Genomic DNA, 26,556 nt, shown 5'->3' on the forward strand with positions numbered 1-26,556 from the left:
TTGAGTGCCAGGCAAGCCAAGGTTTGCTTCTTTTAGCTAGGCGCCCTCCACAAGAGGCCTCCAGACCCAAAATAGCAACGCGTTTTTCTATAAGGGGCATGTCCAGGTGTCCATAATTGAGTTTTGGCCTCAGTACATTAAAATAAGCCCAACCTGGTGTGTATTCACTTATAAATTATTAACTGTTAGCCGCCCACGGATTTGTCTCTCTCCTCCTTTCGAAGTTCCTCATACTTTAAGCCATCAAGTCTGGCTTTGATACTATGGTAAGGACGACATACCTAGAAACTCTAATAGGGTTGAGATAACTTGCATCGAATCCAATGTCGATGATTGCGATAGATTGTGGCTAGGAGCTCACCTCCCAGCGCTAGACTCCGTTCTGGAACTACCCGCGACTTTAAGGTCAGATTGCTATGAGTTAGTCAAGCCTCGATAGTGGGCCCTCGCGTCCCGTACCACAAGACCACTAGCTTTCCTGCAGCTACTTTGGCCTTGAGATCTTGCATGCCTTGGAGAATTACCTCCCCGTGTGGATACCTCGTAATATATAGTAATAACCAGGCTATTAGTAGACTACAATGAGTACGAGTTTCTTTGATCATCCTTAGTCTGAAGGAAAAATAGAGAGGGTGAATCAAGTTTTGGAGGATATGCTTCTTGCATACATCTCTTGGAGGCCATATGATTAGGAGAGGTACATCCCTATGGTCGAGTTTGCGTACAATAGTGCTAACCATAAATGGATACAATCCATTTATGCGTATGTATGGTTATGATCCTAGATTCCTTGTGACCTTAGGACTTAATGGTTTGAAACTAGATTTCGCTAGAGATGTTTTGCTTGATACGTAAGAGATGCACGATTTTATGTTGATAGGCAATGTGCGTCGGGAGTTTCCTTTAAGAGAATGCAGGTTTATTTGAGAACACCCAAGAGTTCTGAGACTTTGAGGAGAGGAAGGTATCCAAAATTATCCCCTAGGTATGTTTATTCAAAAAAATAGGTATTGGTATTTAGTTAAAAGAAGAATTTTTATGATATTTAAGAAAAGATGGATCCCAAGATTTTTTGGTTAATCTTCCGAGGTTTGAGGCATTGTGGAATGCCAAAGACGGAGGATGCACAGAGAAACCTGTCTTGGAGAGGGAAAAAAGACGTTGATTGGATTAGAAGAGGTGGCTATGTGCTGCCGTGTATCCAAGGCACAGCAGTGCTGTTTCAATCTTAGATGCACACAAATAAGGAGTACCCATGGGTTGGGTCGTGAGCTTGTGAAGGGATGCTGCTGTCCAAAAAGCAATGAGTAGCTGGGTGGTTTGGTCTCCTAGTGGCTGGAAATTGGTTTCTATCCTCCATGGGAGAAGCATACAGAAATTCAAGCTTATGAAGATCTTACTGTAGACCTTCATCCAGCTATGGGATAACGCAACAAAGCCTTACTCATGCCTATGGTCGACTATGGGAGCTCGCGTGTGCCTAGTGACCCATTTGGAGAACAGCGCATATCTTCCTGCAGACAAGATAGAGCATGTCGATGTGTGCAGAGCATAATGTATAGGGTTGTTGCACTCTATGCATGCCGCGTGCAATTGTAGCATGCTCAACAAGCTGTATAGCAGGCATAGTTGTTCGCATATGGTCGTACGATACAATACGGTACGATATCGTATGGGAATTTACCGTACCGTATGAAATTTTGGAGTGCGATACAATAAAGTACGGTTTTTAAAAAATCAATTATAAATTTATAGATTATCAATTTGAAAGGATAGAGAGCTCAAAGGTTGTTACACTCCAAAATTCCATTAAAAACAAGTTACAAACAAAAGTACAAAGCATAGTACTAATTCCTGTGAAATCCCCACGGATCTCCTCGTAGAGCAATCCTAAAACACGACTCGAAACCTACAAAACAAAGCGAAACAACGTGAGGGAGGTGCAGGCCTGACTCACCACCCAACCATGACAGTTGTGGGCAAAACCCACAAGTCTTGGCTGTCCCTCCAAGCTACGAGCTAAGCTAACTAGCAAGACGCACCGACCAATCTCTACCCCATGACGTCCCATACCGCCACACAGCTACCCTCACGAGCCTTGAGACTGCTGCCAGCCTCGACTGCATGAAGCAACAGCTACACTAGATCCACGCTCCTCACCATAGAGCTCTCACAAAGACTCGCGAGACTCTATGACCAACTGACTAACCTTGGCCACCCTTTTATATGCTCTTGACCGATCACCGGGCATCCACACTTGGGTGCCCGCCCATCAAGGCGTCCCCACTTGGACGCTCGCCCGTCAGTCCACAGCTCGCCAATTAGCTTGCCTAGCTCCAAGCTACCCATAACCTCGAAGCTAGTCTTATGTGCGTGCTCCACACGACGGTAGATACACTCTGTGCACATGACACACTCCCCTTCTTCTAAGGGCTCACTCCTGAGCTCAGTAAAAACTCAGGGTAGTCCCTCTGAAGGGTAGTCAATGTCTCCCATGTAGCGTCCTCCTCAACACAGTCCTTCCACTTGATCTTATATTCCATGAGTAGCGTATGCCACAATCGTCTTTAACGAAATCCAAGAATCGTTTCCGGTTCGTGTGGCACAAATATCATATCCTCGACATCTATGATTTCTTGAGGAGTAACGAACTAGTCTGCTCCACCCAGTACTTCCTTAAGTCTACTAACATGAAATACGGATGAACTTTCACATGAGAAGGCAAGTCCAATTCATATGCAACTTAACCAATCCTGCATATAACCCGTAATGGTCTGCAATATCTAGGGGATAATTTCGGAGATCGACCTGTCCGTACTCGAAATCTTTCGGAATTCGCAAATACACCATCATTCCTTCAGAGAACTCTCTTGGTGAACGATGTCTATTAGAATAAAAAATGTCTCTGTCTTGAGCGCTTCTAATAGATTCCTTCACAACTTGTAACATTTTATTGCATGTCTTGCAAAAAAGTACACACTACATCATGCTGGAGTCCTGAAAATCCCACGGTAACATGTAATCTGGGTTGAAATCCGTACATAAGCATAAAAGGACTAAAACCTGTACTGATATGTTTAGTACTGTTGTATGCAAATTCTAACATAGGAAGATAATCTTTCCATGAACCTTGTCTTTTGGAGACATGCACGAAACATGTCCTCCAAAGTCTAATTCACCCTTTCAGTCTGGCCATCAGGGAACTCAAATTCAAAGTTGTTTCCAACTTCTCAAAAACAAGCCTCCAAAAGTCACTTGTAAACTTAGAGTTCTTGTCACTAACTATGTCTTGCGGTAAACCATGCAGTCTAAACAATTGCTTGATAAACTGCCTTGCTAATTGCGTAGCTGTAACAGTCTTTCGTGTAGGTAAAAACCTAGCCATCTTTGTCAAGCCGTCCACCACAACCCAAATGTAATCGTAGCCTTGACGTGTTCTTGGCAATCCGGTAATAAAATCCATGAAAATACTTTCCCACTTATTACATGGGATTTGCAAAGGAAGCAACATCCCAGCCTATCGAAAGCGTTCAACTTTATTTTCTTGACAAATCTGACACTTGAGGACATAATCTTCTACATACCCTTCCATCTTTGGCCAATAGAAAGTGTCTCACTAAGGCTAATGTCCTGTGTATCCCGGGGTGTCCAGCAGAAGGGGTATCGTGACACTCCTTAGGAATCTTGGACCTAATGTCCGGAACCTGTGGTACACAAATTTTGTCAGTACCGAACAGTAAACCATTTCGAATCATCGACTGGCCTCCTGCAACCTGAATGGTAGGCTGCTCAGTCACTGAGTCTTGGTCAATCAATGAGCTCCTGTCCTGGATCCTTTGTCAATATGGACCAAAATAACTATCAATCCTACAAAGCCCTCTCAATGACTGAAATAAGTCAGTAGAAATCTCGGTGAATGACAAAGTATTCACCTCTCTAATCCGACTAAGTGTATCTACTACACCACTCATGGACCCCTTTCGATAGCGTATTTAAAAATCAAAATCTTGAATTAACTCTACCCATCTAGCTTTTCGTCCTCTCAAATCATCCCCATCACACATACTTGATTGACTGATGATCAATCAATACCAATCAGTCAATACCACAAACTTGGAACCATATAAATAATGTCTCCAAACCTGGAGAGCATAAATGACAGCATAAAGCTCTTTCTCAAGGGTTGACCAGCGAGATTGAGTGTCGTCTAGCTTTGGACTCTCGAAAGCAATAGGTCTACCATCTTGGAATAGAGCAATCCCGATCGCATAGTCACTCGCGCTAGTCTCAAGAACATAAAGCCGACTAGGATCGGGTAGTGCTAAGGTAGGGACTTCCTTGACTTTATCTTTCAAAAGTCTAAAGGCCATATCCAAATGGTTATTCCAAGGGATAGACTGATTCGACTTACGTCCACAACCTTTCAACAAGTCGATCATCACTAGTGTGAGCTAAGAATTCTCCCGCACATATTTCCGAAAAACAACAAAACCGAGAAAAGAACGAAGTTGTCTCACTGTTTGCGGTATCGGCCAAGCCAAAACCTTCTGAGTGGCTGGAGCATTGGTTAACCCAAATGGTAATACGAGAAACTCGTAATGGCCATACCTTGTCCGAAAGGCAGTTCGTTCGACGTGCTTTTCATAAATACGTATTTGATGATAACCAGTACTTAAATCGATCTTTGTGAAATACTTCGCTTCGACTAAACGGTCAATCAGGTCGTCTCATCTAGGGAGAGGATAGCGGTTCTTGATTGTCACTTTGTTCAGTCTCTTGTAATCTACACACCTTTGCCAGGTGTTGTCTTTCTTTCTCCTAAGTAACATAGGCGGCGTACCCCAAGGTGATTTACTTGGACGGATCTGATCCATCCTCAAATAATCTAAGTTGTCTGGCAAACTCATCTTCCTTAGCCTGGCTCATCCTGTAAGGCGGAATGCTAACAGGTTGAGCACCAAGGACTAGATCAATACAATGATCCATTGCTCTTTCGGGTAGTAAGCCCGATAGCAACTCCTTAGGAAATACATCTTGAAACAAATCAAGGAACTTCTTTAATTCTTTACTTTCAAACACACTTAATTCATTAACATCCATGGTAGGTATGAGAAATGAAGAAAGTGTCGGAGGATTGCACAGATTGATGCAGCCATTCCCAACCACTGGATTACTAGATCTTTCTTGGAAGACCGTCATCATTCTTGGTTTGGGGTTTTTTCTGGGACAGGTGTTCCTCTTCAGGTTATGGGTCTCCCCTTGCCTAGGGAGGATGATGTACCGGTCTTTTTTTCTGTACGAGATGGATGGCAGTTGGAGAGATGTGACGTGCAGGACCTTATTGAGGATCCCCAAATTCGTCCAGTCGGAGTTGTTAGCAGGTTAGGGAAGCACGTCTTTGTTGACCCCCCCCCACCCCCCCCTCCCCCCAAGGATGATCACAGAGAGTGTTAGCCTTTGGTTGTATGGTGGCTGCCTTATCAGACATTTGCATTGGGACCCCAGTGAGTGGGTGTGGAAGGATGCTTGTAACCCCTTGAAAAGCATGCCTTTTTTCAGTTATACGGTGCGGAATGCCAGACATCTTATCTTGGGACACATTCAAAGTGTCCCTATTCTTAGACCCCATTGGAAATCTTATGGCATTTCGACTGACATTCAGAGGGTTTTTTGGCGGAGATTGTGGCATTCTTATAGGAAGCCACAGATTTCCTCCTTTATCTCCGTTTCTCTTCATGGTGGTCTGGCCACCAATCAGTGGAGGTCAGTTATTGGTGCTTGCCCAGCATATCCTAGATGTGCAGGAGCTTCGGAGTCAGTTTACCATTGTTTATGGGAATGCAGGGAAGCACAGAGGGTTTGGTCGGCGATTGCACACCTCTTTGGTAGGATTAAGAGGGATGCTATCATTTCTTTTGGTTCTATCATTTGGTTGACACAGTCTGGGCCTCAGCTGAGATTCGAGGGGACTGACAGGAGCTTGGCCATTATGGTTAGGCAAGGAGTTGCTCGGCAGTGCTGTCTTCAGGATTTACCACTTTCACACTTTGTCCCTCCGGCACAAAGGTTAGACAGTTCTTGGGAGATTATTGCTAGCATCTCAGCCTGGAATATCTGGAAGGCTAGATGCACCGAGGCCATTGAGGGTACTCCCGTTCTTGTTTCTCAGTGTCTTTGCAAGATTTGGAGTGATATTATTCACACCATCATGGCTACCTGGGCCAAAATCCAGGGATCTTCCAGGGCTGCGGAGAGAAAGCACGGCCAGTTTATGAGAGTGGGACATTGGTATCTTTTTCACGTCCTCTCATTCGGGACCCTATTGGCAGCACAGGGCTCCTGTTTGGTTGAGATCTCCACCTTTTTTAGTGTGAAATCTCCATTTTGTAAAATTTTTTCATACTTAATCGAAGTCTCCTTTCTGGAAAAAAAAAATGAAGAAAGTGGAATCAATACACAAAGGAAAGCCATATACAAAGAAGAAATCCAGTATATTTCCAAAATCAACGGTATTTAGAAGAGGTCCCTGTGAGAGATGTATACAATCACCTAGGATACAATACTAGGTGTTCCTATGTTCAAAGAAAAAGAATGACTAGACCAATCTATCTGGACCTTTAGGGTCTTAAACCACTCAATCCCTAATAGCAAGTCTACATGCTCCAGATGCATAACATAGCACTCCAGAATATCTTTGTAGTCCTAAATCCGGATCGGTAGCTTCTTCACCTTTCGATCCCACACTTGCCGACCCGCACGTAGGCGTACCTCGTAGGTATGATCGCTAGGCGTCATATCCAGACCCAATTTCTGCATGTAATTAACAAAGTTGTGTAAGCTTCCAGGGTCAAGAAGAATGTGGATTCTATGGCCATTCACTTCTCCATAAACTCGAAGAAGATCGTGCAAGCCAAAAACTTTAGAGTTGAACAGACAATCAAAACATGAACTAGGATAAGAAAGTACAATGATGACTGAAGTACCTGTCAAAGACAATTGGTTGGTTGCCTTCATCTTGGGTCCTGCATTGGTCTTAGCACCCTTCTTCTTCAGGCACTCGTTACACGTGTCCTTTTTCTTCGCAGATGAAACAACGTCCCTCCTCCTTGAGCTTCAAAGCCTTGAAGAGACGGCTTTTCTTCGCTAGAGTCGAAGTAGAATTCTTCGAAGGTTGGTCCGAAGACTTTCCTTCTGTCGTGCTAGTCATCGACGCAAAGAACTTTCTTTTGTGCTTGTTCCCCTGCTCGGTTACGGGCTTGGTTTTGGAAGAGATCATCGTATCATTTGGGCGCCCGCCCGTCAGTCCATCCCTAGCCCAGCTCGCCAATCAACCTGCCTAGCTCCAAGCTACCCCAAGCCTCGAAGCTAGTCTTGTGTGTGTGCTGCACACGGTAGATACACTCTGTGCACATGACAAGGCCCGAGGGAGGCCTCCGAATAGACCGTAAGATCGATGCAATGCGTTGGGCGCAAGTACAAAAAAGTGAGTACAAAAAAATGGATAAGAGGGCGGAGGCTAGAATCTAAATCCTAGGACCTAGATGGAGAAGGCATCGTCATATCACTATTGGAGTTCTCACTGAAATCATCTCTAGGAGAAGAGGGCGATATATAAAGGTCTGGCTTGTAGGGTGATGGGTGACTGCACATGCTTATATGTAATGAGTCCATTTATTTTCTCATAATACATATATACATACATATTCCCAAAAAAAAAACCATGCTCTCCCTTCAAGCTCACACTCTAGATCAAGGACGATAGTTGCCATGGACTTCATAGATCATGACTCAACCTGCGATGCCCAATTCTACCAAAGCTATGCAAGGTGTTCACTCCAATCGGTCAAGCGACTAACTTGTGGGGTTCGTCCCGTGGCTTGTCCACTGCCTACAAAGTGGCCAATATTTGGAAGGGTATCCCCTTGTGGTACTCGGGTGTGTTTGTGGTTAGTGTGGTGTGTAGTAGGGTGAAATTCCCATGTGCGACTAGGAATGGAATAAGACCTCATGAAAAAAAAAACCATGCTGAGGTGTTTTGTGTTGCATTTTTTTTGGATACAAGCCCAAAGATTAAACCATGTTTTTTGATTCGACATGCAATATTTTTTTGTTTTCTGCTTCCAGCAGCACAGCTACAGTCTTTTGAAAAATATTACTTAAATATAAACAAACATAACATAGCTGTTTTCCTCAATTCACTAGAAAATCACCGAGCATAGTATAACTTTTGGCGAATCACAATACCATGGCAAAAGAAATCAGAATGTACTTTTTCTATGAGATGCTGCTTTAGCCTTTTAAGATCCCGTACTGCCTTATCTCGCTCTTCACGAACAGCATCAAGCCTTTTTTCATAATCTTTTCTTTCCAGCTCAAAAGCCTTTTCTGCATCTTTAAGAATGTCTGTTGCCTGGATCCAGTGCAAAAAACCCACAGTTCAGCCAATATGAGATGGATCTGCTCACCAACCAAAACAAAGGTTAATAGGGAGTCTAGAGAACTATCAGACTTTTCTGTTGCAAGATTTCTAGTCCATGTTAAGGAATCCCCAAGGCCGAGAGACGTGGAGAAGAAACAAGGTCTACTAATTGTTGAACCGATTTGGAACAAGGTCTCAGTTCAGCCCTTGATTTGGGTTGTTGAAAGAGGGTATGTTGTGATCGGATTGTGGTACTTTCAAGTACCACTTGCAGAGCAACATGGCTTGCTTTACTCCATATTGGATTGTGCTAGAAAACTTTTCTCGTGCATGGATGCATGTACGACATGGTGTAACCAGCATGGCTTTGAGAGTGAGCTATTGGTGGGTTATACAATCAATGGTAGGGTGCATAGGTCTATGCATGAGGCATGAAAGTTGCCACAACTTCAAACGGATATAGGTAGATCCCGTTAACTCATGACCATACATAAGTGTACTCTAGGTACTGTACACAGAATGAAGTGCGACCTGGGGCCACTGACAGTTTTGTAGCACAGAGTCAACTAGTGGCTGTTGGCAAGCACTAACATAGATAGTTTGGCATGAGGGTTGAATTGTGCAATGGACTGGTGCTAGAGTTGTCCATGGTGCGACTGGTTACATTGTTTTTTCCTTTGTATCTAACTCGGACCTTTGAGTCGGGATGGACTTGGATTGGTAAGCAAGTTACCTCATAGGGATTATGTCTTTTCCAATAGCAAGCATCCACTACAAGGGATCCACACTGGCTTAGGTAAGGGCCAAGGAACTTATGCCAATGCTATGTTCGGATATACAAATTCAAGGTTTAGGAGTGTCTCCTACTTGGATTCACGAGGACATTATTCTAATAGAAGGGGGAGATAATGTTACATCCCTAACTGGGCCTTGGGCCAATATTAACCAAGAGTTAAAATAAGCCGGGGTTAAGGGGATGTGCTAACCCAAGTTAGGGCTCAGCCAGGCATAAGGACTGATAGGAACCACCCAAGGACTAAGGGGTAGCAAGGACGAGGTCTAGATTGGCCTAGAGTCAATAAAAAGCTAACTAGAGGCTAATTATGGCTAAGGGCTTTATAATAAAGCATTGGGCCAATAATACTTGGTTATTAATATATAAGCGAGTTTGGGCTCACTTATGATTATTATGACGTATCCACGCAAAGAGGGAGGTCTCAAAGGCATGCAGGGCCTCAAGGCCATAGTAACTATAGGCCAGCCAGGCGGTCTGGTGGTATGGGATGCCATGGCGCGCTGTCGGGGCTTGGTTTACTCACACGGCAATCTAACCTCAAGCTCGGGGGTGGTTCCAGAAGGCAGCCTATGGCTGGGAGCAGAGTCGCTAGCCACAATCATCGATCCAGATTCAATAAAAATGGAAAGTTTTCGGGTTATTTCACGAACTTAACAAAAACCAAAGTGCAAGCTTAACTCCATGAGAGTCTACTCAAAAAGATTCAAATCATCAAATCCATCATGCATAGCATAGACTAAGCACTATGACATCCCCAGCTGAACCTGCCAAGCTAGAGAAAGTTGCCTTGTTGAGTCATTACTTAAATGTGTAATGTCATCAAGATGCTACCTGCTTAGAAGAATCTTTCACTTCCATTGGGATTTTGTTAGATTGGCCATCAGTACGCCTCTCTTCAGTAGACAATGATTGTTGAGAATGAATTTGTCTTTGCTTGAGCCTTTTAATTTCAGCCTGTTAATACCCCCCACCAAAAAACAAAAAAAAAAGTTCTGCAGGTACTTATTAATACTAGACAACGGCTTCGATACAAACAAGAAAACATACACACAACCTGAACCCATGAGTACCCACCGAGGCTTCATAAGATCAGAATATATCCAACCTTAAAAATTAAGAGAATATTTGCACTTAATTAGCAGACAAACAAACGCAAGCAAGGAAAACAGTAGAAAAAGCTTCACAAGGAATACAAGAACAAAGGAAAAATAAATTTGTTGTTCAACTCATAGAGTAACTACCAAAACAAGAACTGAGCAAGTTGTGATTTAAGTCAAGAAACTAGTCTATAAGAAAAAGAATACACACACACACACACACACACACACACACACACACACAAAGTTATATAAAACGTCTGCAAAAGACCCAAAGCGTCTATGAGACCAAAAAAAAGTGTTACAATGATTCCATGTAGTAACCAACTCATGGGAAATGAAAATGAAACACTAGCCACCTATGTACACACTGGTGATCACAGGAGAATGCAACATAGTCGTTTGAATACAAGGTAATCACGTGAAAATACCATGTAGCCACATAAAAAGACCCACATCATCGATACACATCAGGTGGAATCACTGTAAGGGACGCACATATGACCTCATAATCATATAAGCTCTGTATGTCCACTGCCTGTGGAGATTCCTCCCTATGTCACAATCTCATGAATCTGGAGCTACAGCATGGAGGATCGCCTCAGGCCAGTAGACCAAGGACGTCTAGTGCATTGCAACTCATTTGCTATATTTAGTGTGACTTCAGGGAGTCGTGGTGGCTATCGTGCCGCCTGTGTGCACTGTCTGGCCTGCCTGGAAGGATCCTCGGAATCCAGTATCCCTCGGGATCATCACCTGTTGCTTCCCTTCTGTGTCACAAAAAATAAGCTTGTGCTTGGGGTCTGTTGTGAGGTATCCTTAACCTAGGCTCTGCCTTCCCTGAAAAGAAAGATCTCTATGTCTCCGTAGCTCCATCAGGTAGAGCCCCAAGCATTGATGGTCTGGGAGATCTGGGTAGTGGGCTGAACACCTCTCAAACCAGGCAGTGGAATCTCCCTCAAATCTCATGGTACACCAGGGCCTCAAGCATCTGCAAATGTAATGCTCCTTCGTCTCATCCTCCAAAGAGCAAGGGCTACAAATCCAGTCCTCCCTAGCATCTGCAAATGTAATCCTCCTTCGTCTCATCCTCCAAAGAGCAAGGGCTACAAATCCAGTCCTCCCTAGCAATGCCCTCTACTCTCCCAATTCAAGGTAGTGGATGAGACTCCAATCTGCCCAATCGCAATCGGCATGGCATGTAACGTGTCTATCCAGATATCCACGCCTCTAAACTAAAACATTCTCTGTGACCTGCACAAAATGGTCTTGGTAGAACGGCATCTTCCGGGTATCTCTGAAGGTGCAAACCATGTGGTGTGAGTGTGTAGGTGGAGGAGACGATAGCGGATGAGATGGTTAACCTAATGGTAAATGAGATTAAGGCAAGACCCATCCAAACTGTACTGGAAAGGTGGTAGGCCATCATATGAAGCCCTTGTTTGAGAAACCATCAAGCGACCCTCAAATACCAAAACCTATCATGTCCCTGCTCTGCTAGTCATTGAGAGAACTCAGATACAATCCATCATGGTGTAGACACAATACATCACCGCAGAGTCACTTTTAAGTGTCAAATAGTCATACCTTAGTGTTGGGTTCCTGCAAGTGTGCTTGAAAACGCTATCCCTCAAGAAGGGCAAAGGCAGTATATTCTCTTGTCAACCTAGCCTTGGCTGTGGACACATGGTGAAAATAACACCGATAAAAGTAACTTACAGATAGACATCGGATGTGGTAATCTTAATAGGATCCCTTGCATATGTGAAACAATGCTTCGATACCACACAGATGTGAGGTGTTAAAGATCATGGCCTCACCAAAGGCCTGTAATGCTCCCAGATTTCTTCACGACCCCTATGCTTGATCTAAATGGAGCACTTTGTCTTCTGCACACACAGAAGGATGGGACTAGTGTGTCTACTAGTAGAGAGCTTGCACCACCTAGCCTGTCAAAAACATCTGGTGCTCTAACCTTTCCTGTAGCTGACTCATACACACACATGATTCCCGAATCCCCATATCATTTTTGAAGAGAGAAAGAAAGAAAGACATTATTAACATCTATAAAAGACCCGAAGGGTCTATCAGACCGAAAAGATGTTACGTGTAATCCATAAGTAAATTGGATGTCAAGACAACATGAAAAATGGAAAAAACTAGCCACCGAAATAAAATACAGGGCTAACATACTACATATGCCCTTGTATGCAGTATATAGATGCAGCAAAAGATGTGTCCAAACTCATAATGTGTCATCTTCCTCATGGGCCGAGTACATGGACTCAATGGCCTCAAAAAAGAAAGAAACGAAGAAACAAAGACTATTAAACATTGCAAAAACGTTTACAAAAGACCCAAAGGGTCTATTAGACTATGAATGAGTACATATGATCCATAAATAGTTAACTGGATGTCATTAAAAAAAAACATCCACCAAAGAAAATGATAACACGTAGGAGGTGCACCTATGTGTATACAATGAAGAGAGTCAAAGCTCAACAAATGTCATCCTCCTCTCCAATGGTGTACAGTGCAACAATGTCCACCTCTTGTGGCACTACATCTCTATGGTGCTTGAGAATGTCCTCGACCATGACCCTCAGCTTTTTGGGTCTTGGCCTTTATACAGTCGGCCACTCATCACCCCAGAGGGGGTTCGCTCTGTAGTATAACCCCTGCATCACTTTTCCTGGTGAAAATCATGGCATATGGACGAACCATAACACAGCATGATATGCAAAGCAGCATACAAAAGCATAGCGCTTCTATCCACTGTTATATATATTCAATTCACGACGTAGAAGGCATAGAGCATGCAACATAAAATTAGATTCAACCACAAAAAATGGCAATAAAAGACATCATGAACAAGATTCGTTAAATAGGTAGGGACTTTTACAAAATGTACATAAGTACCCCAAAAAATCTAGTGTTTGAGAATTTCCCATTTAACCCAGTCTATGACCCATGGAATGGATTCAAAATCCTGTCATAAACCTGGTTCAATGAAATCAGTTGTGTCAAGCCACTTTTGGACCAATGCAGTAACGTGTGGGTACTCATTTGAATCCCATGTAGAAAGAACCTCCCGGCACCAAGAGAGAACACCATGTTCCTCTTTCAGTGCATAGCGGGGATGTGGTTCCTCAACTCCAAGCTCAGTCGTGTCCAAGCCCATGGAATTCTGGACCACGCTTTCCCAATCATCCTCTTGGAAAACACCTCGCAGAGGATAGGATCCAAGCCATCCCGGTGGCTCTACGCACTCCAAGTCATTACGAGCCACAAATTCCGTAGACCAAAGCCTGTCGATGTGATCGGCTAAAAATAATAATCAAAGCTTGCCACTCATGAGGCCAATCTTGCCGTCCACTAAGTGTGTCCAGAGCTATGGCTGCCCCACTTTGATATTCAGCCAAGAAAGCAACTGCAAATAGTGCCTGGAGACCACTACCGTAAGCCTAACGTGAAGGAGATGGTAGCCCCGCACTTGTAGCAACGGCGCTTTTTTGCAGAAACCCACACATCCATATATAAGATCTGAGATGGGCGTTTCTTTAAAAAAACCAAACTTACTAAATAAAAGCCTTCCATCATCATTAGCCCCCACTTATTCCTCTTTTAGGCATGAAAACAAGTAAACATGTGTTACACTTCACACTCTTGCTTCTTCTTTTTTTGTGAGAAAAAGTGTGCCATATGCACTCAGCTGAAAGCTTCTATCCTTGGCCCTGTAGGACTGCTTGCCCAGCAGCACATACCGCCTACTGTACAGCCACCTGTACGGCCTGTCTAGCACCTGTGCTATGTCCAGCAGCCACAAACAGGCCAGAAGTTCAGCCTGCCAAGCATGCTACAGTCCCACACGGCATGCACAGGGCACAACAGCCCCATACGGTCTGCTCTGCACACAGCTCTATCTTGACTGCAGCAAGATATGCACTCTTCTCCAAGCCCGTCACTAAGCACACATAAGTCCCCACAGTTGACCTAGGCATCGGTAAGGCTTTGTTCCACTATCCCACAGCCTGATGAATAGAACACGCGTACAGTAAGATCTTCATAAGCTTGAGTTTGTGTGCTCCTCCCACGGAGGATGCACACCAAATTCCAGCCCTTAGTACAACAAACCACCCATCTACTCATCACTTTTGGACAGCAGCATCCCTTCACAAACCAACAACCGAACCCATGGGTACGCCTTACCAGTGCGCATCTAAGACAAAAAAAAAAAGCACCACTTTTCCTTGGATACGCCGCAGCACACAGCCACCTCTTGCATATCCAATCAACACCTTCTTCCCCTCTCCAAGCCGGGATTCTCCCCATCCTCTGTCCTCGGCGTCACATACCGCCTCAGACCTTGAAGATTAAGGAAAAAACTCCTTGACCTGAATTTGAAAGATCTTGGCTCTCTCCTCCCTTCGGAGTTCCTCATACTTCAAGCTAGCAATTCATCGCTCTAATACCATACCACATACCTGAAAACCGTAATAGGGTTAAGATAAGCTACATCGAATCCGATGTTGATGACCAAGATAGATTGTGGCTAGCAGCTCCTTTCGAGAACCACCCGCAAACCTGAGGTCAGATTGCCATGAGTCAGCCAAGCCCCCACAGCGATACATACCACCAAACTGCCTCCCTGTCTAGGCAGCTACTTTGGCCATGAGGTCCTCCAAGCCTTGGAGAATTCCCTCCCTGTGTGGATACCTAATAATAATCATAAGTGAGCCCGAACTCACTTTTCTAGTGATAACCAAGCTATTATTGGCCCTATGCTTATATTATAGGTTCTTAGCCATTATAAGCCTCTAGTTAGCTTTGATTGACTCTAGGCCAATCTTGACCTCATCATTGCTAGCCCCTATGCCTTGCATAAGTCCTATCAGTCCCCATGCCAGGCTAAGGATAACCCTAATCTTGGGTTAGCAAATCCATTAGTCCCAGGTTATCCTAACCCGGAATTAACATTGATCGGTTAGAGACATAATACAGATGCTCATATGACTGCAGCAGAGAGAAAGATCTTGACAAAGTTTTCCATTCGAGGTGTATTACTCTTTAAGACTGGCAAGGTTTGTGTGCCCAAGCAAAGATATTGTACGAGTGCCATGACACACCTAGTGCAGGGCACCCAAGCATATACAAAGAACCTTGGCCCCAAGGCAGCGTTTCTATTGGCCGCATATGAAAGCTCTTCTGTTGAGGCTTATGTGCGGATGTGTGCCAAGTGCCAACTCGGCAAGGCAGAGAGGCTTAGAAATAGGGGTATGTTGCATCCATTGCAAATTCTTGAGAACAAGTGGCAAAGTATCTCGATGGATTTTATAGTTGAATTACCCCGGACTAGTAGGGGCCATGATTCAATCTGGTCATTGTGGACCGATTGACGAAGATGGCTAGGTAATGGTAAAGAGATATACCCGTGCCTCCCGTGGTGGAAGGCCCTCAACTCTCCCAGACTTAATCCAAAGACGGTGGGTGGATACCCTCAATTGCCTGATGACAATCTTCATCGCAGGCAATATGTGTTTCTGGATATACTTTGGTGCCTCAATAAAGCCATCCTCTGAGACCCTCAAGAAGTGCTCTCTATAGAACTAGAGCTTCACGGGAAGCTCTAGTGGGGTGGGGACACCCATTTCCGACTCGTGTGAAGCCGGGTGAAATCCAGACGGATTATGCAATGACCTCTTGCCGCCGAGAGAGATCCAAGATTAGGGAGACCGGACTGTAATCGAAAGGGGGGAGGCCATGCATGTCAAACCAACTGATGATCTATGAGTATCATGCCTGCTATGACCCTTCTGTGCAAGATGTCTAGAAGACTCAAACACCATCCTTGGAAGGCGATCTCTGTCCAATGTGTCCAATCCTCGGAAAGCGATCTCTCTCCAGTGTGTACAAATGGGAAATGTAGGTGATCATCTGGAATAGAGCATCAATGACCAATGGTGCTGCCCCAAACTCAACAAGACTCGTGAGGTACACAGGGCTTACAATTGATCAAGCAATACTTAGTAAAAAGGTGATCGTTGAAAGAGGGCATCAATCACCAACAGTGCTGCCCCAAACTAAGCCAGGACTATCTCATGTGGAACAGAGGGAAATAATCCTGAGAGAGAGAGAGAGAGAGAGAGAAACTTTTATTTACGTCTTCAGAAGACCACTATCGCCGGAGAGATTATTAACGTCTATGAAAGACCCAAAGAGTCTCTGGAGTGAGAAAGAATAAAGCCCCTTAGTAAGCAAAGAAATACATTCTCATCAGCACCTAGGCATAAGTTGCTTAGTGGGTTTCAAAAGAATCCAGACTCTTGGGAAACCATTGCTTACTAAGAAGTAAAATTAATAAGTGCAAAACAAAAGCAGGTTTATAAGATTTCAGGCAGGGGAGGGGGCGGGGGTGGGAAGAGAGAGAGAGAGAGAGAGAGAGAGAGAGAGAGAGAGAGTGTAATGAAGCAAACAATAACAAAACTATAAACATATAGAATGTGGCGTGCATGTGAGCATAGATGTGAGAATACATTCTTTCAAACACACCCCTGATGGTAAAAAGAATGCGGGCTTATACACTCCCCATATTATCTATAAATAATCCTTGCTAAAGTCCTAAACGTTCCAAATCCTGAAATTCCAAAAACATAATGACTAATATAAAATCCAGAGCTTACTTGTACAAAGGCAAGAAAATCCATGAAATCGGGTAGTAAATAATTACTCCATATTTAGCCATCGCACAAATATTCAAGGTAGTGTGAGATATTCTTATCATATTTAGACATCCCACAAATATTAAGGTAATGTGAGACATTCTTATCATATTTCTACAGGTATACTCGAGCTCCAGATGTTTATCATAATATCAACTTTGAAACCTATATCAGATTGAGATATTTTGAGATACGGCTGAAATCTTCATAGATGTGATAGCCTGCCTAAAAGTCATGCCTAATCAGACAAACATGTAAAATGTATGTTCCCAAAGACAAACATGAGCTGTATGACTTTTCTATGTGCACACATGCATACTCGGGGCACAAAGAAACCACTTGTCATCAGTTGAGAAATCACAATAGAAAACAGAAAATTGCCTGAAGCTGAAGATTTTCCTTTTCCAAATCTTTCACCCGTTCCTGCAGTTGTTCTGTCTTCTCATCTTTCAGGAAAAGAGTTGGCTCCATCTCTTTCAAAACTTCAGTTCTAGTATGATCCCTGGCATTGCTTGTCTCAGCCACTTGCTCGGTCAACCTGCGTTGAAGTTCTGTGATCTCCAAAGACATCTGAATACCAAGAGAAAAAAAAAGACACTGAGATTGTCTACAATCTAATTAAACAAAGAAGACAAACTTTTAGCATTTTGCCAGATAATTCTTTACTACTACCATAAGGCCTGATGTTGAACACCATACTTATGTACTTCCTTTTTGCATAGTCCACTGGGTTACTTGCCATCACTACCACTATGGCCTGGCCAAATTTTTGTTATGCACCCAAATCATACAGCAAGGATTACAAAATCAGGGCTGACTCATTTGGATGCATAACATTCAGAACCTCACTTATTCAGATAAATACTTGGCCTTAATCCCATAATCCTTGCCACATAATTGGAGCATGTAGCAATTTGACACATGATGTCTGCACTGGTCATGGATATATTGGTCTCCAGTTTACAAATTTGATTGGAGCATGTCTCATCTCTTGAAATTTTTTTACCTGTACTTTTCACAACTTTCTAACTTCCTTCAAAAGAACAGAGAAAATGGTTATTTCCCTGTATTATCAGAGTTTACTAGCAAAAAATACTTCCACCTCTATCAATCCCCGTACTCCATTTGTTGATCTAATCTTCTTTTGTGATTGGACGTCCTCCCATGTATTTATGCACTGCTGGCACTCCTCCTTACGAGGATGTGTTGCATGCACACATGCTTGCGAGTGTGTGTTTTAGTGTGTACTTAAAAGTATTCATTTTCTAACATAAAAGGATATTATGCTTCACATAGAGCCAACAGTTCTCATATCCCATGTGTCCTCTTAGAATTGGAAAGGATTTCATGTAGTGCATCTACAGCCAACAGTTCTCATATCCCATGTGGCCTCTTAGCATTGGACAGGATTTCATGTGGTGCATCTAGGCTTTCATTGTTCTAATTATGTCTAAATCCTAGTAGCATCAAACTATTGATATGTGAAAGTTTACAACCACTGGACTTCAAATCAAACTGGAAAAAGTGAGATATTTTTTAATACAAGAAAGCACACGAAACCAAACAGCAGTTTTACTTTTTGTTTCTCCATTTTCAGCCGTTTATTATCCCTGTTGACCTCTTCCGCAGTTTTTCGATCTCCTGAAAATGGAACACAGCATTTAAATATGACACTTCCAAGATTCACTATAGAAAGGACTGGAGCATTATCTTAATTGGCACATACTTTGCAGTTGAGTTTTTGCATTCAATAATTCTTCCTTTCCTTTGGTCAACATCTCTTTCAAAGTGCTAATTTCAGTCAAGGCCTTCCCATGAGCATCCTGAAGTGAGGTGTACGCCAGATTGTTCTCTGAAATTCGGCTTAACAGGTCCTGGCAGAAAATCAAACTCAGCTGTAGAATTACCACAACAAGCAAAACTCACTAGCAGTGCCTCCATAAAATTTTAAAATATTAAGAATACTGATCAGTTTTCAGCACTCTAGAAGCACAACATAAAATATACAGGCAGCATCGTCATGACAGTACTTTGCATTTCTGTAATCTTTAAAAAAGGAAGCTTGATCCTATTCAGATGGACTTGACACGCACCTTTTCTCTGGCCTCCAATTTTCTGTTGTGGACTTGCAGCTCTTTGATTTTGGGCAAAGAACCATTTGGCATATTCCCTGGTGTAAAAATATTATTTTCCTTTCCGTTCTGCTGAAGCGATACATGATTGTCTCCCTGCCCAGTTAAAACCAGTAATCTAATCACCTTAGCATTGTAAAATCAGATTGACTTGTAGAGTTAGATGAGCGAAGAAAAAAACCGAACTCCTGAAAAAAGAAAGTTTTTTGTTTCATTTATTTGAGCTTTAAGAAGATCGCAATCCTTTCAAGTCTTAATTTTCCTTTTTTGTTTTGGGGGAGGATCAGTATGTCAGGACTCTTTGACTCTTGTGTCATGTATTGATGGCTCACCAAAAAAAGAGTAACTATATTTCAAATTCCTTCAATGTTAGTTTGCGACTTACACAGTTCTATTTGAAGACAAGCAAAGGGTCCCCATAGGCCTGCCTTCTTTTTCTTCCACGGGTAGGTGGCGATGTACAGCCAAGCAATCTCAAGGCTCAAAGGGACCACCAAGGTCCCACACCACCCTCGTGTTATGTGATATAATTTTCTCAATCATAAATACCAAAGAAATGTGTGTGCACGTGCGTGTGTGTGTGTGTGTGTGTGTGTGAGAGAGAGAGAGAGAGGTGTGCTTTCGTGTGTGTGTATGTGTAGTGATGGCGGTGGAGACCTGCTCGCCTGCTCCCTCGACCTGCTCGCCTGCTCCCTAGACGATCCGCTCGCCCCCTCTGGGTGAGCACGTGTGGTGAGGCGCCTGTTCCTGGACTGTGTCGAGCTCCTTCCTGGACTGTGTCGGCCCTGCAGCTCTCTTTGCTCCCTTCTCCTGTTCCCAGTTGCACTGTTTTCTCATCGTCAATCTGCTCTTCTTCTTGTCTTCTGCAACCTGTGGGCGTGTACAGGACTGTCTGTGTGTGTGTGCGCGCGCGCGTGCGTGCGTGCGTGCGTGCGTGCGTGTGTGCGTGCGCGCGCCTCCTACAGGTCACTGTTTTTCCCTTATGTGTAAGATACTTTTCCAATAGAGCTGTCCCCTTTTTTCTGATCTGTGTCTTTCTGCTGAATCGAATAGTCTCGATGGCAGAAACAAGCAAGTTTTATGTCAAGAGAGCTCTTTCCCCTGAACCTAAAAGACAATCAAGGGAAATTCTGCCCCCCATAGCTCCTTCATCTGAAGATGTTTCCTATGTGTTTGATATGTTGAATGAGGATTTTCAACAAAGTAGAAGAGAACGGATACTACCTGCTCCGGAACTCACCTACAAGATGAAGTTGCCTTCTCTTGTGCATCCTCTGAAGAAGCTCTCTCAAACTGCAGTCATCATCTTTTTTCCAGGTAAAATACCCTCGGCTAATGATGTGGGACAATGGGTGAATTCTCTCCTAGGTGGATGCTATGTAGAAGGAGTCTATTTTGCCTCCAGAGGATTTTATGAAGTTCATCTCTTGGATGCATTGACAAAACAAAAGATGCTGGAAATGTCCCCTTTATTTTTTGGTCGTCAAATGGTGCACATCATGCCTTGGTCTCCTAATAAGGATTATCAGAATCTCATCAAACATCACTACCCTGTATGGATTGAAGTCGTTGATTTCCCAGATTACATGAGAACAGAGCTTCCAGGCTTAGCGATGACATTGGGACAAGTGATCTGTCCCCCTCGTCCCATAGGTAACAAAAATCGTTTTTGCATCTTATGGGATACTGATAGACCAACCCCCTCTTCTATTGCAGTTGAGATTGAGGGTGTTAATTTGGGAAAGAAATATTTCACTTTGAAATGGGGCATTTTTGCTGGAGCTTGTTTCTCTTGTCACGAGTTCGGGCATCTAGCTTCTGAGTGTCCCTCAATCCTTCATCCGCCTCCTCCAGCTGCCATTCCTCCACCATCTAATAAAGGAGGTCAAAAGACTAATGTGGAAAAGACTGAAGCTAAAGGAGCAAAGCCTTCAGTTCATACAGGGAACCAAGCCAATTCAGCTCAAAACAAGGATAAAGGAAAAAGCAAGCTAGTGGAAAATAATTCATCTTCTCACAAGGGTTGGCAAAATGCAAAGAAGACGGTGCCTCTCAAACAAAGACCTCTCCAATCTCGCAATTGGGATGCTTCTGCTCCATCTCCTGGTCAACCTTCTACCTCTTCGGACAGCCCCATCTCAAAGGCATGGGTCAATGCAGTTAAGAAGGGTATTCGACTTTGTGAAGAAGATGATTTAGTCAGGGAATTGGATTCTGAGGGTCAGCAAGACCCTGTGGCAATGGCAGAGGCCTGATGCCTCCCTTTCTCTTTGAGGCTGCTCATCTCTTGTACATATTTTCATGCGTACTTCTCTTAAATGTTTTTCTTATAATATACAGGGCCTCTGCAATCAGCATAAATGGAGGCTCCTATGGCATTATATAAATAATACTCATCCAGATGTTGTGTGTTTGCAAGAGCATAATCAGCATTCTTTTGCTGGCCAGCATGGGTTCTTTTCAGGCTATGATATATTTTATGCAGGATCTGGACAATTCTCTGGGCTGTGCATTTTAGCCAGACATGATCTGCAGCCCTGTGTAGCATATAATGATCTTTGTGGCCGATGGATGATTATCCAATGCATGATCAATGGAGAGATTTTTGAAATAGGCTCCTTGTATGCCTCTCAAATTTCAGCTTCCAGAGCTCAAATGTGGGACTCCATAAACCAATATCCTTGGTCTTCAAATGCTCTACTTTGTGGTGATTTTAATAATTCTCCTCACTGGAAGGACAATACCACACATAAATCCCATATGCTTCCCTCTGAAATCCAGCAATGGGAACATATGTCTTCATCACTTCATACTGCAGATTTATGGACAGCAACTCACCCTTCGGTTTTGGGATTCACAGATCATCATAATGCTTTTACAGAATATTGGGCCAGGCTTGATAGATGGTATCTTATTCATGCTCAGCAATATGATGATTATACATGTCAAATGTGGACTGATTATTCTCAACAACTATCTGATCACACTCCACTTTGGCTCAACCTTTCTTTTGGTATGCCTCTGGATGATATTCAGCTCTCTTTAGTCAGACATTTGCAGGTTAATCAATTATATCTTTCTCATGAAAAATTCCAGCAAATGATCAGATTGGCTTGTAAGCCATTGTTTTTTTTTCCGAGAAGCTTGTAAGCCATTGTTATCTCATGCTCAGGAGGATCTGGATTTTGCTTGGAACTCTTTTGTACATCGTATTCAAAATGTCATTAAGGAATATGGAAGATGGTACATGGCAGAAACCAAACAGCATATCCAGTGGGCAAAATCATACAAGCAGTCCTTGGTACAGATTAGCCATCAAAGGTCTCTTTCTGCTTCTGAACAGAATTCATTGTCTTGTGCTTCTTCCATAATTGATGCTAATGATAAATGCAAGCTTTCCAAATGGCAGACAAGGGCTAGAGTTAAACCTATGCTAGATAAGGGCTGCTCCTCAAAATCTTTCTTTCGAAACTTACACACGTACAGACAAAGTCAATCTATCATGAGAGTCAGGAAACCGGATGGTCTTTGGACCCAGACTTTATCGCAGCTAGAAAAACAATGTCTGGATCATTTTCAGCTTCTTTTTTCTCTACCATCTTCTTCTACACCTCATGCTGCATTGGCTCGGAGCAGATTTATTGAGCTTGTTTCTCCTATTGTTTCTTTGCAAAAAGCTTCAATGGCGGAAATGTCCTTTTCAGATACTGAATTGGATGAAGCCCTCAAGCATTTGGGTAAACATAAATCCCCAGGTTGGGATGGTTTGACGGTTGAATTTTTTGTAGCCTTCTGGGCTGAATTGAAGGGTCCAATCTTGAAGCTCATTAATGTAGCCTGGCAGCATCAACATCTTCCCTCAGCTTGGAAGCATGGTCTGGTTAAGCTTCTGCCCAAAAAACCTCTGTGTGAGACAATGGATGACTGGAGGCCTATCACTTTGATGCCTGTTATATATAAACTTATTGCTAAAATGTTGGTACACCGGATAAAGGATATCCTTCGTGATGGACTTCATCCCAGGCAATATGGTTTTGTTCCAAGAAGGCATATACATGATAATATCTCCAATACTCTCATTGCAATGGAATATGCAAAATACTCTGCTCAAGATGTCTTGGTCATGCAGGTGGATGTGGCAAAAGCATTTGATACGGTACAGTGGGATTATGTTTCTCAAATCATGTCTAAACTTGGTTTTGGGCCAAAGCTAGTTAATGTCATATATTGGCTTTACTCGGATTCCACTGCTCAATGCTTTATAGGGAAACATTTGTCTGAGTCTTGGACTCTAGAACGATCAGTTCGACAGGGATGCCCTCTCAGTGCTCTGTTCTATGCTATTGCTTCGCATCCTTTGCTTCTTTATATGGATCATCTGGTTGATACTAGACAGTTAGAGGGGCTTCAGATTTCTGGTTCACGGCCTTTCATTGCACAGGCTTATGCAGATGATTCATTCTTCATGCCAAAGAACAGTCCTTTGGAGCTTCGTCTATTGATGGATACTCTTTCAGATTTTGGGTTGGCAGCTGGTCTAAAAATTAATTTTCAAAACTCTTACCTCTCAAGCATTGTGACTGGCATGCTATCCTGTAGCCCGGCCAGATTATTTATCCGGAAAGCATAGTAAGACATTTGGGCTATCCCATTGGCTAGAAAATCAGAAATAAGCAACAAATATCTTGGGTGCTAAACAAAATTCAGGACAAATTAGAATATTGGAAGATCTCCACTTGGCCATTGCATGTACGGCTTCGAATTGTTCAGTCCATTGTTCTGGCTTATGTCCAGTTCTACCTTCCTCTCTTACATTGGTCATCTCGAGATCTTTCTTCTTTTATGTCTCATGCCATGGAGATTTTTTGGAAAACTAAGCTTCATAAAAAAGCTTTAAGGTTGCTCAAAATGGACCTGCTTTGCTCACCAAGAATGCATGGTGGTTTGAATATTATAAACATCAAATTTCATGTGCTGGCAAGAAAGATCACTATGCTCAAAACCTTTTTTCAACAAGAGCAGCCTTGGTCTATCATGTTGGCAATTTTGTGTGGTCAGATGCGCACAAATGCTTATGGTCGTTGGTTAGTTGATCCATCGGAAGTAGTACTTGGCAAATTTCAAGGTAAAATCCATGGTTGTCCATTTTCTACTTCCTTGATTCAGGATTGGAAGAAAGTGCTCTCTCGCATCAAATGGTCTCCCCATCCTGCTTCTATAGCTTCCTCGCTTCGAATGGAAAGCATACATTGGAGTGCTGTTTTTTACTCTCCCCTTGCTGTACAACAACCAATCAGAGCTTACAATCTTATGAAGTTGGGCATCCGGTTCATTGACGATGTGGTAGATACTCGAGGGCAAATTCTTTCTTTTCCGGCAGCATGCCAACAATACAATCTTGGGATGCATCATAGATCTATATGGAAAGCTATTGCAGATCTCTTACACCCTTTCATTCCGATTCCAACATTGGATGTAAGAGACAGGCTTCAAGATTGGCATCTTCAATCTTCAAGTTCAAGATTATCCTCTCAACCTTTGCATCTATTGACTTCTATACAGGCTTATCGATTGATATTACCTCCTCCATGGATTGCTCAGCATGCTAATTCTCTTTGGCATCTGGATAAGTCTTTAGCTTGGTGGAAAGCAAAACTGACATTGATATGGAAGTTGAAAATGCCATTGAAGCAGAGACTCTTTCTCTGGAGATGCATTGTCGGTATTTTTCCAGTGGGAGTGAAATTGGCTCAAAGAAGGATTGCCTCTCCTCTTTGTCCAAGATGTCATCATACTACTGAGAGTATTCCGCATTTATTGTGGTCTTGGTCATATTCCAGAGACCTTCTGGACAAGATCTCCTATTTTTTCTCTCTCAGATTTCCTGCACACAGGAACCCTACACGTTTTTCTGGATGTTTGGCACGTTATCAGCTTCTTTGTCACAGTATTCTCTTTTCTTCCATTGGATCAGATACTGGGCCTTATGGACCCTCTGGCTACAGCGAAATCATGCATATCTGAATTCACCCCTTCAGCACCCTTATGTGTTCTTCCGAGCCTCGTTACGGCAGTCCTTATATGATGCCGTGCATGAGGAAGATTTGGATGTTTCTTGTGTTCAGCTTTTCTTTTACTGTTTCTGATGGATAGGGCATAGGCTCTTTTCTTGAGCACTGCCCTGATCTTGCATAGAACTCTTTTACTGCTGTTTTTAAGTTCTAGGGTTCAGACATCCTCTTGATGTCAAACCCTTTTGTACATTTATGATATAATGCAATTTCAACTGGTTTTACAAAAAAAAAAAAAGCGTGTGTGTGTGTGTGTGTGTGTGAGAGAGAGAGAGAGAGAGAGAATTAAAGACCCAAAGGATCTATGAGACCAACAAATACGAGATGTCAATAGTCGTCTTGGTTCCAAACTCATGAATCATGACAAGAAACATTCCACAAACTCAGATAAAAAGAACGACAAGCACATGAAAAATATGTAGACAATTTGACAACATGTTGCGTAAGTGCTCTAAAAATAGCATGAAGTCTATACTAGGCAAGAAACAATTGTAGGTTGTAAGGTCTCCATAGACCACAACATCGTACTCGTCGCATGACGCAATTGTTTGTGGCTAGCGACTAACCACCCAACTATAAAGTCCTCCGGACTCAACCCCGGGCCTGAGGTTTAATTGCCGCAAGCTTGCTTGGTACCGATGGCCCCAACCTAGCATCCCATACCACTAGGCCGAACCACCCGCACACCCCTAGTAGCCCTCCTATTTATAGCATGGATACCTCCATAACTCATATGTGCCCCCAAGGTCACTTATATAGTAATAACCTAGCTAGCTACTATTGGCCCTTGCTTTATTTATAAGCTTTCGTGGTTGATTTATAAGCTTTTAGCCATAAATAGCCCTCGGCTATTAATTATAAGCTCTTAGCCAATCTAGACCTCATCCTACTAGCGACCTTAGTATTGGCGTTGAAATTCGCCACCCTCTCTCTTCGCTACCACGTCAGCAGTGATTATCTCACATTGAAGGATTCGGCTTTCACAACCCTCCTGTATGGGGGGGGCACTTTGCTCCATGGTCTCCTTCATCCTAGACACCGGGATCGGGGGTGGGGAGACCATCATCGGCCAGGCTAGGCCTCCGTCCTTTCTGCATCGCTAGCGGTTCTCTTGGGCGGCTCTTCCACGTTTCTTTCATGGTATCAGAGCTTGTTCGGCTCTTGGGCTCCATCTCGGATTCACTCCTGCTCGGCATCGTTCGGATGTCTATGTCTGGGGAGTGTTGGCGTTGAAATTTGCCACCCTCTCTCCTCGCTGCCACATCAACAATGATTATCCCACATTGAAGGATTTGGCCTTCAGAGTCGTCGTATATGGGGCA

General features: G+C 43.2%; 1 protein-coding gene across 2 annotated transcripts in view; it reads right to left on the bottom strand.

Annotated features, from left to right (window-relative positions):
- The window catches only part of LOC147611497 (uncharacterized), a 121,354-nt gene that overhangs the window by 36,297 nt on the left and 58,501 nt on the right, over positions 1–26,556 (bottom strand). For both annotated transcript variants that reach the window (XM_086784597.1, XM_086784598.1), the window contains exons 3-8: positions 19,125–19,259; positions 18,758–18,905; positions 18,608–18,672; positions 17,413–17,601; positions 10,047–10,169; positions 8,270–8,410 (exon numbers count right to left, since the gene is read on the bottom strand). In XM_086784597.1, coding sequence (XP_086640723.1) covers positions 8,270–8,410; positions 10,047–10,169; positions 17,413–17,601; positions 18,608–18,672; positions 18,758–18,905; positions 19,125–19,259 — 801 coding nt within the window. The remainder of the gene's footprint in view (positions 1–8,269; positions 8,411–10,046; positions 10,170–17,412; positions 17,602–18,607; positions 18,673–18,757; positions 18,906–19,124; positions 19,260–26,556) is intronic.

The sequence above is a fragment of the Cibotium barometz genome, chromosome 47 (assembly GCF_041138505.1).
Source record: "Cibotium barometz isolate CiBa-2024 chromosome 47, ASM4113850v1, whole genome shotgun sequence".
NCBI classification, from domain to species: Eukaryota; Viridiplantae; Streptophyta; class Polypodiopsida; order Cyatheales; family Cibotiaceae; genus Cibotium; species Cibotium barometz.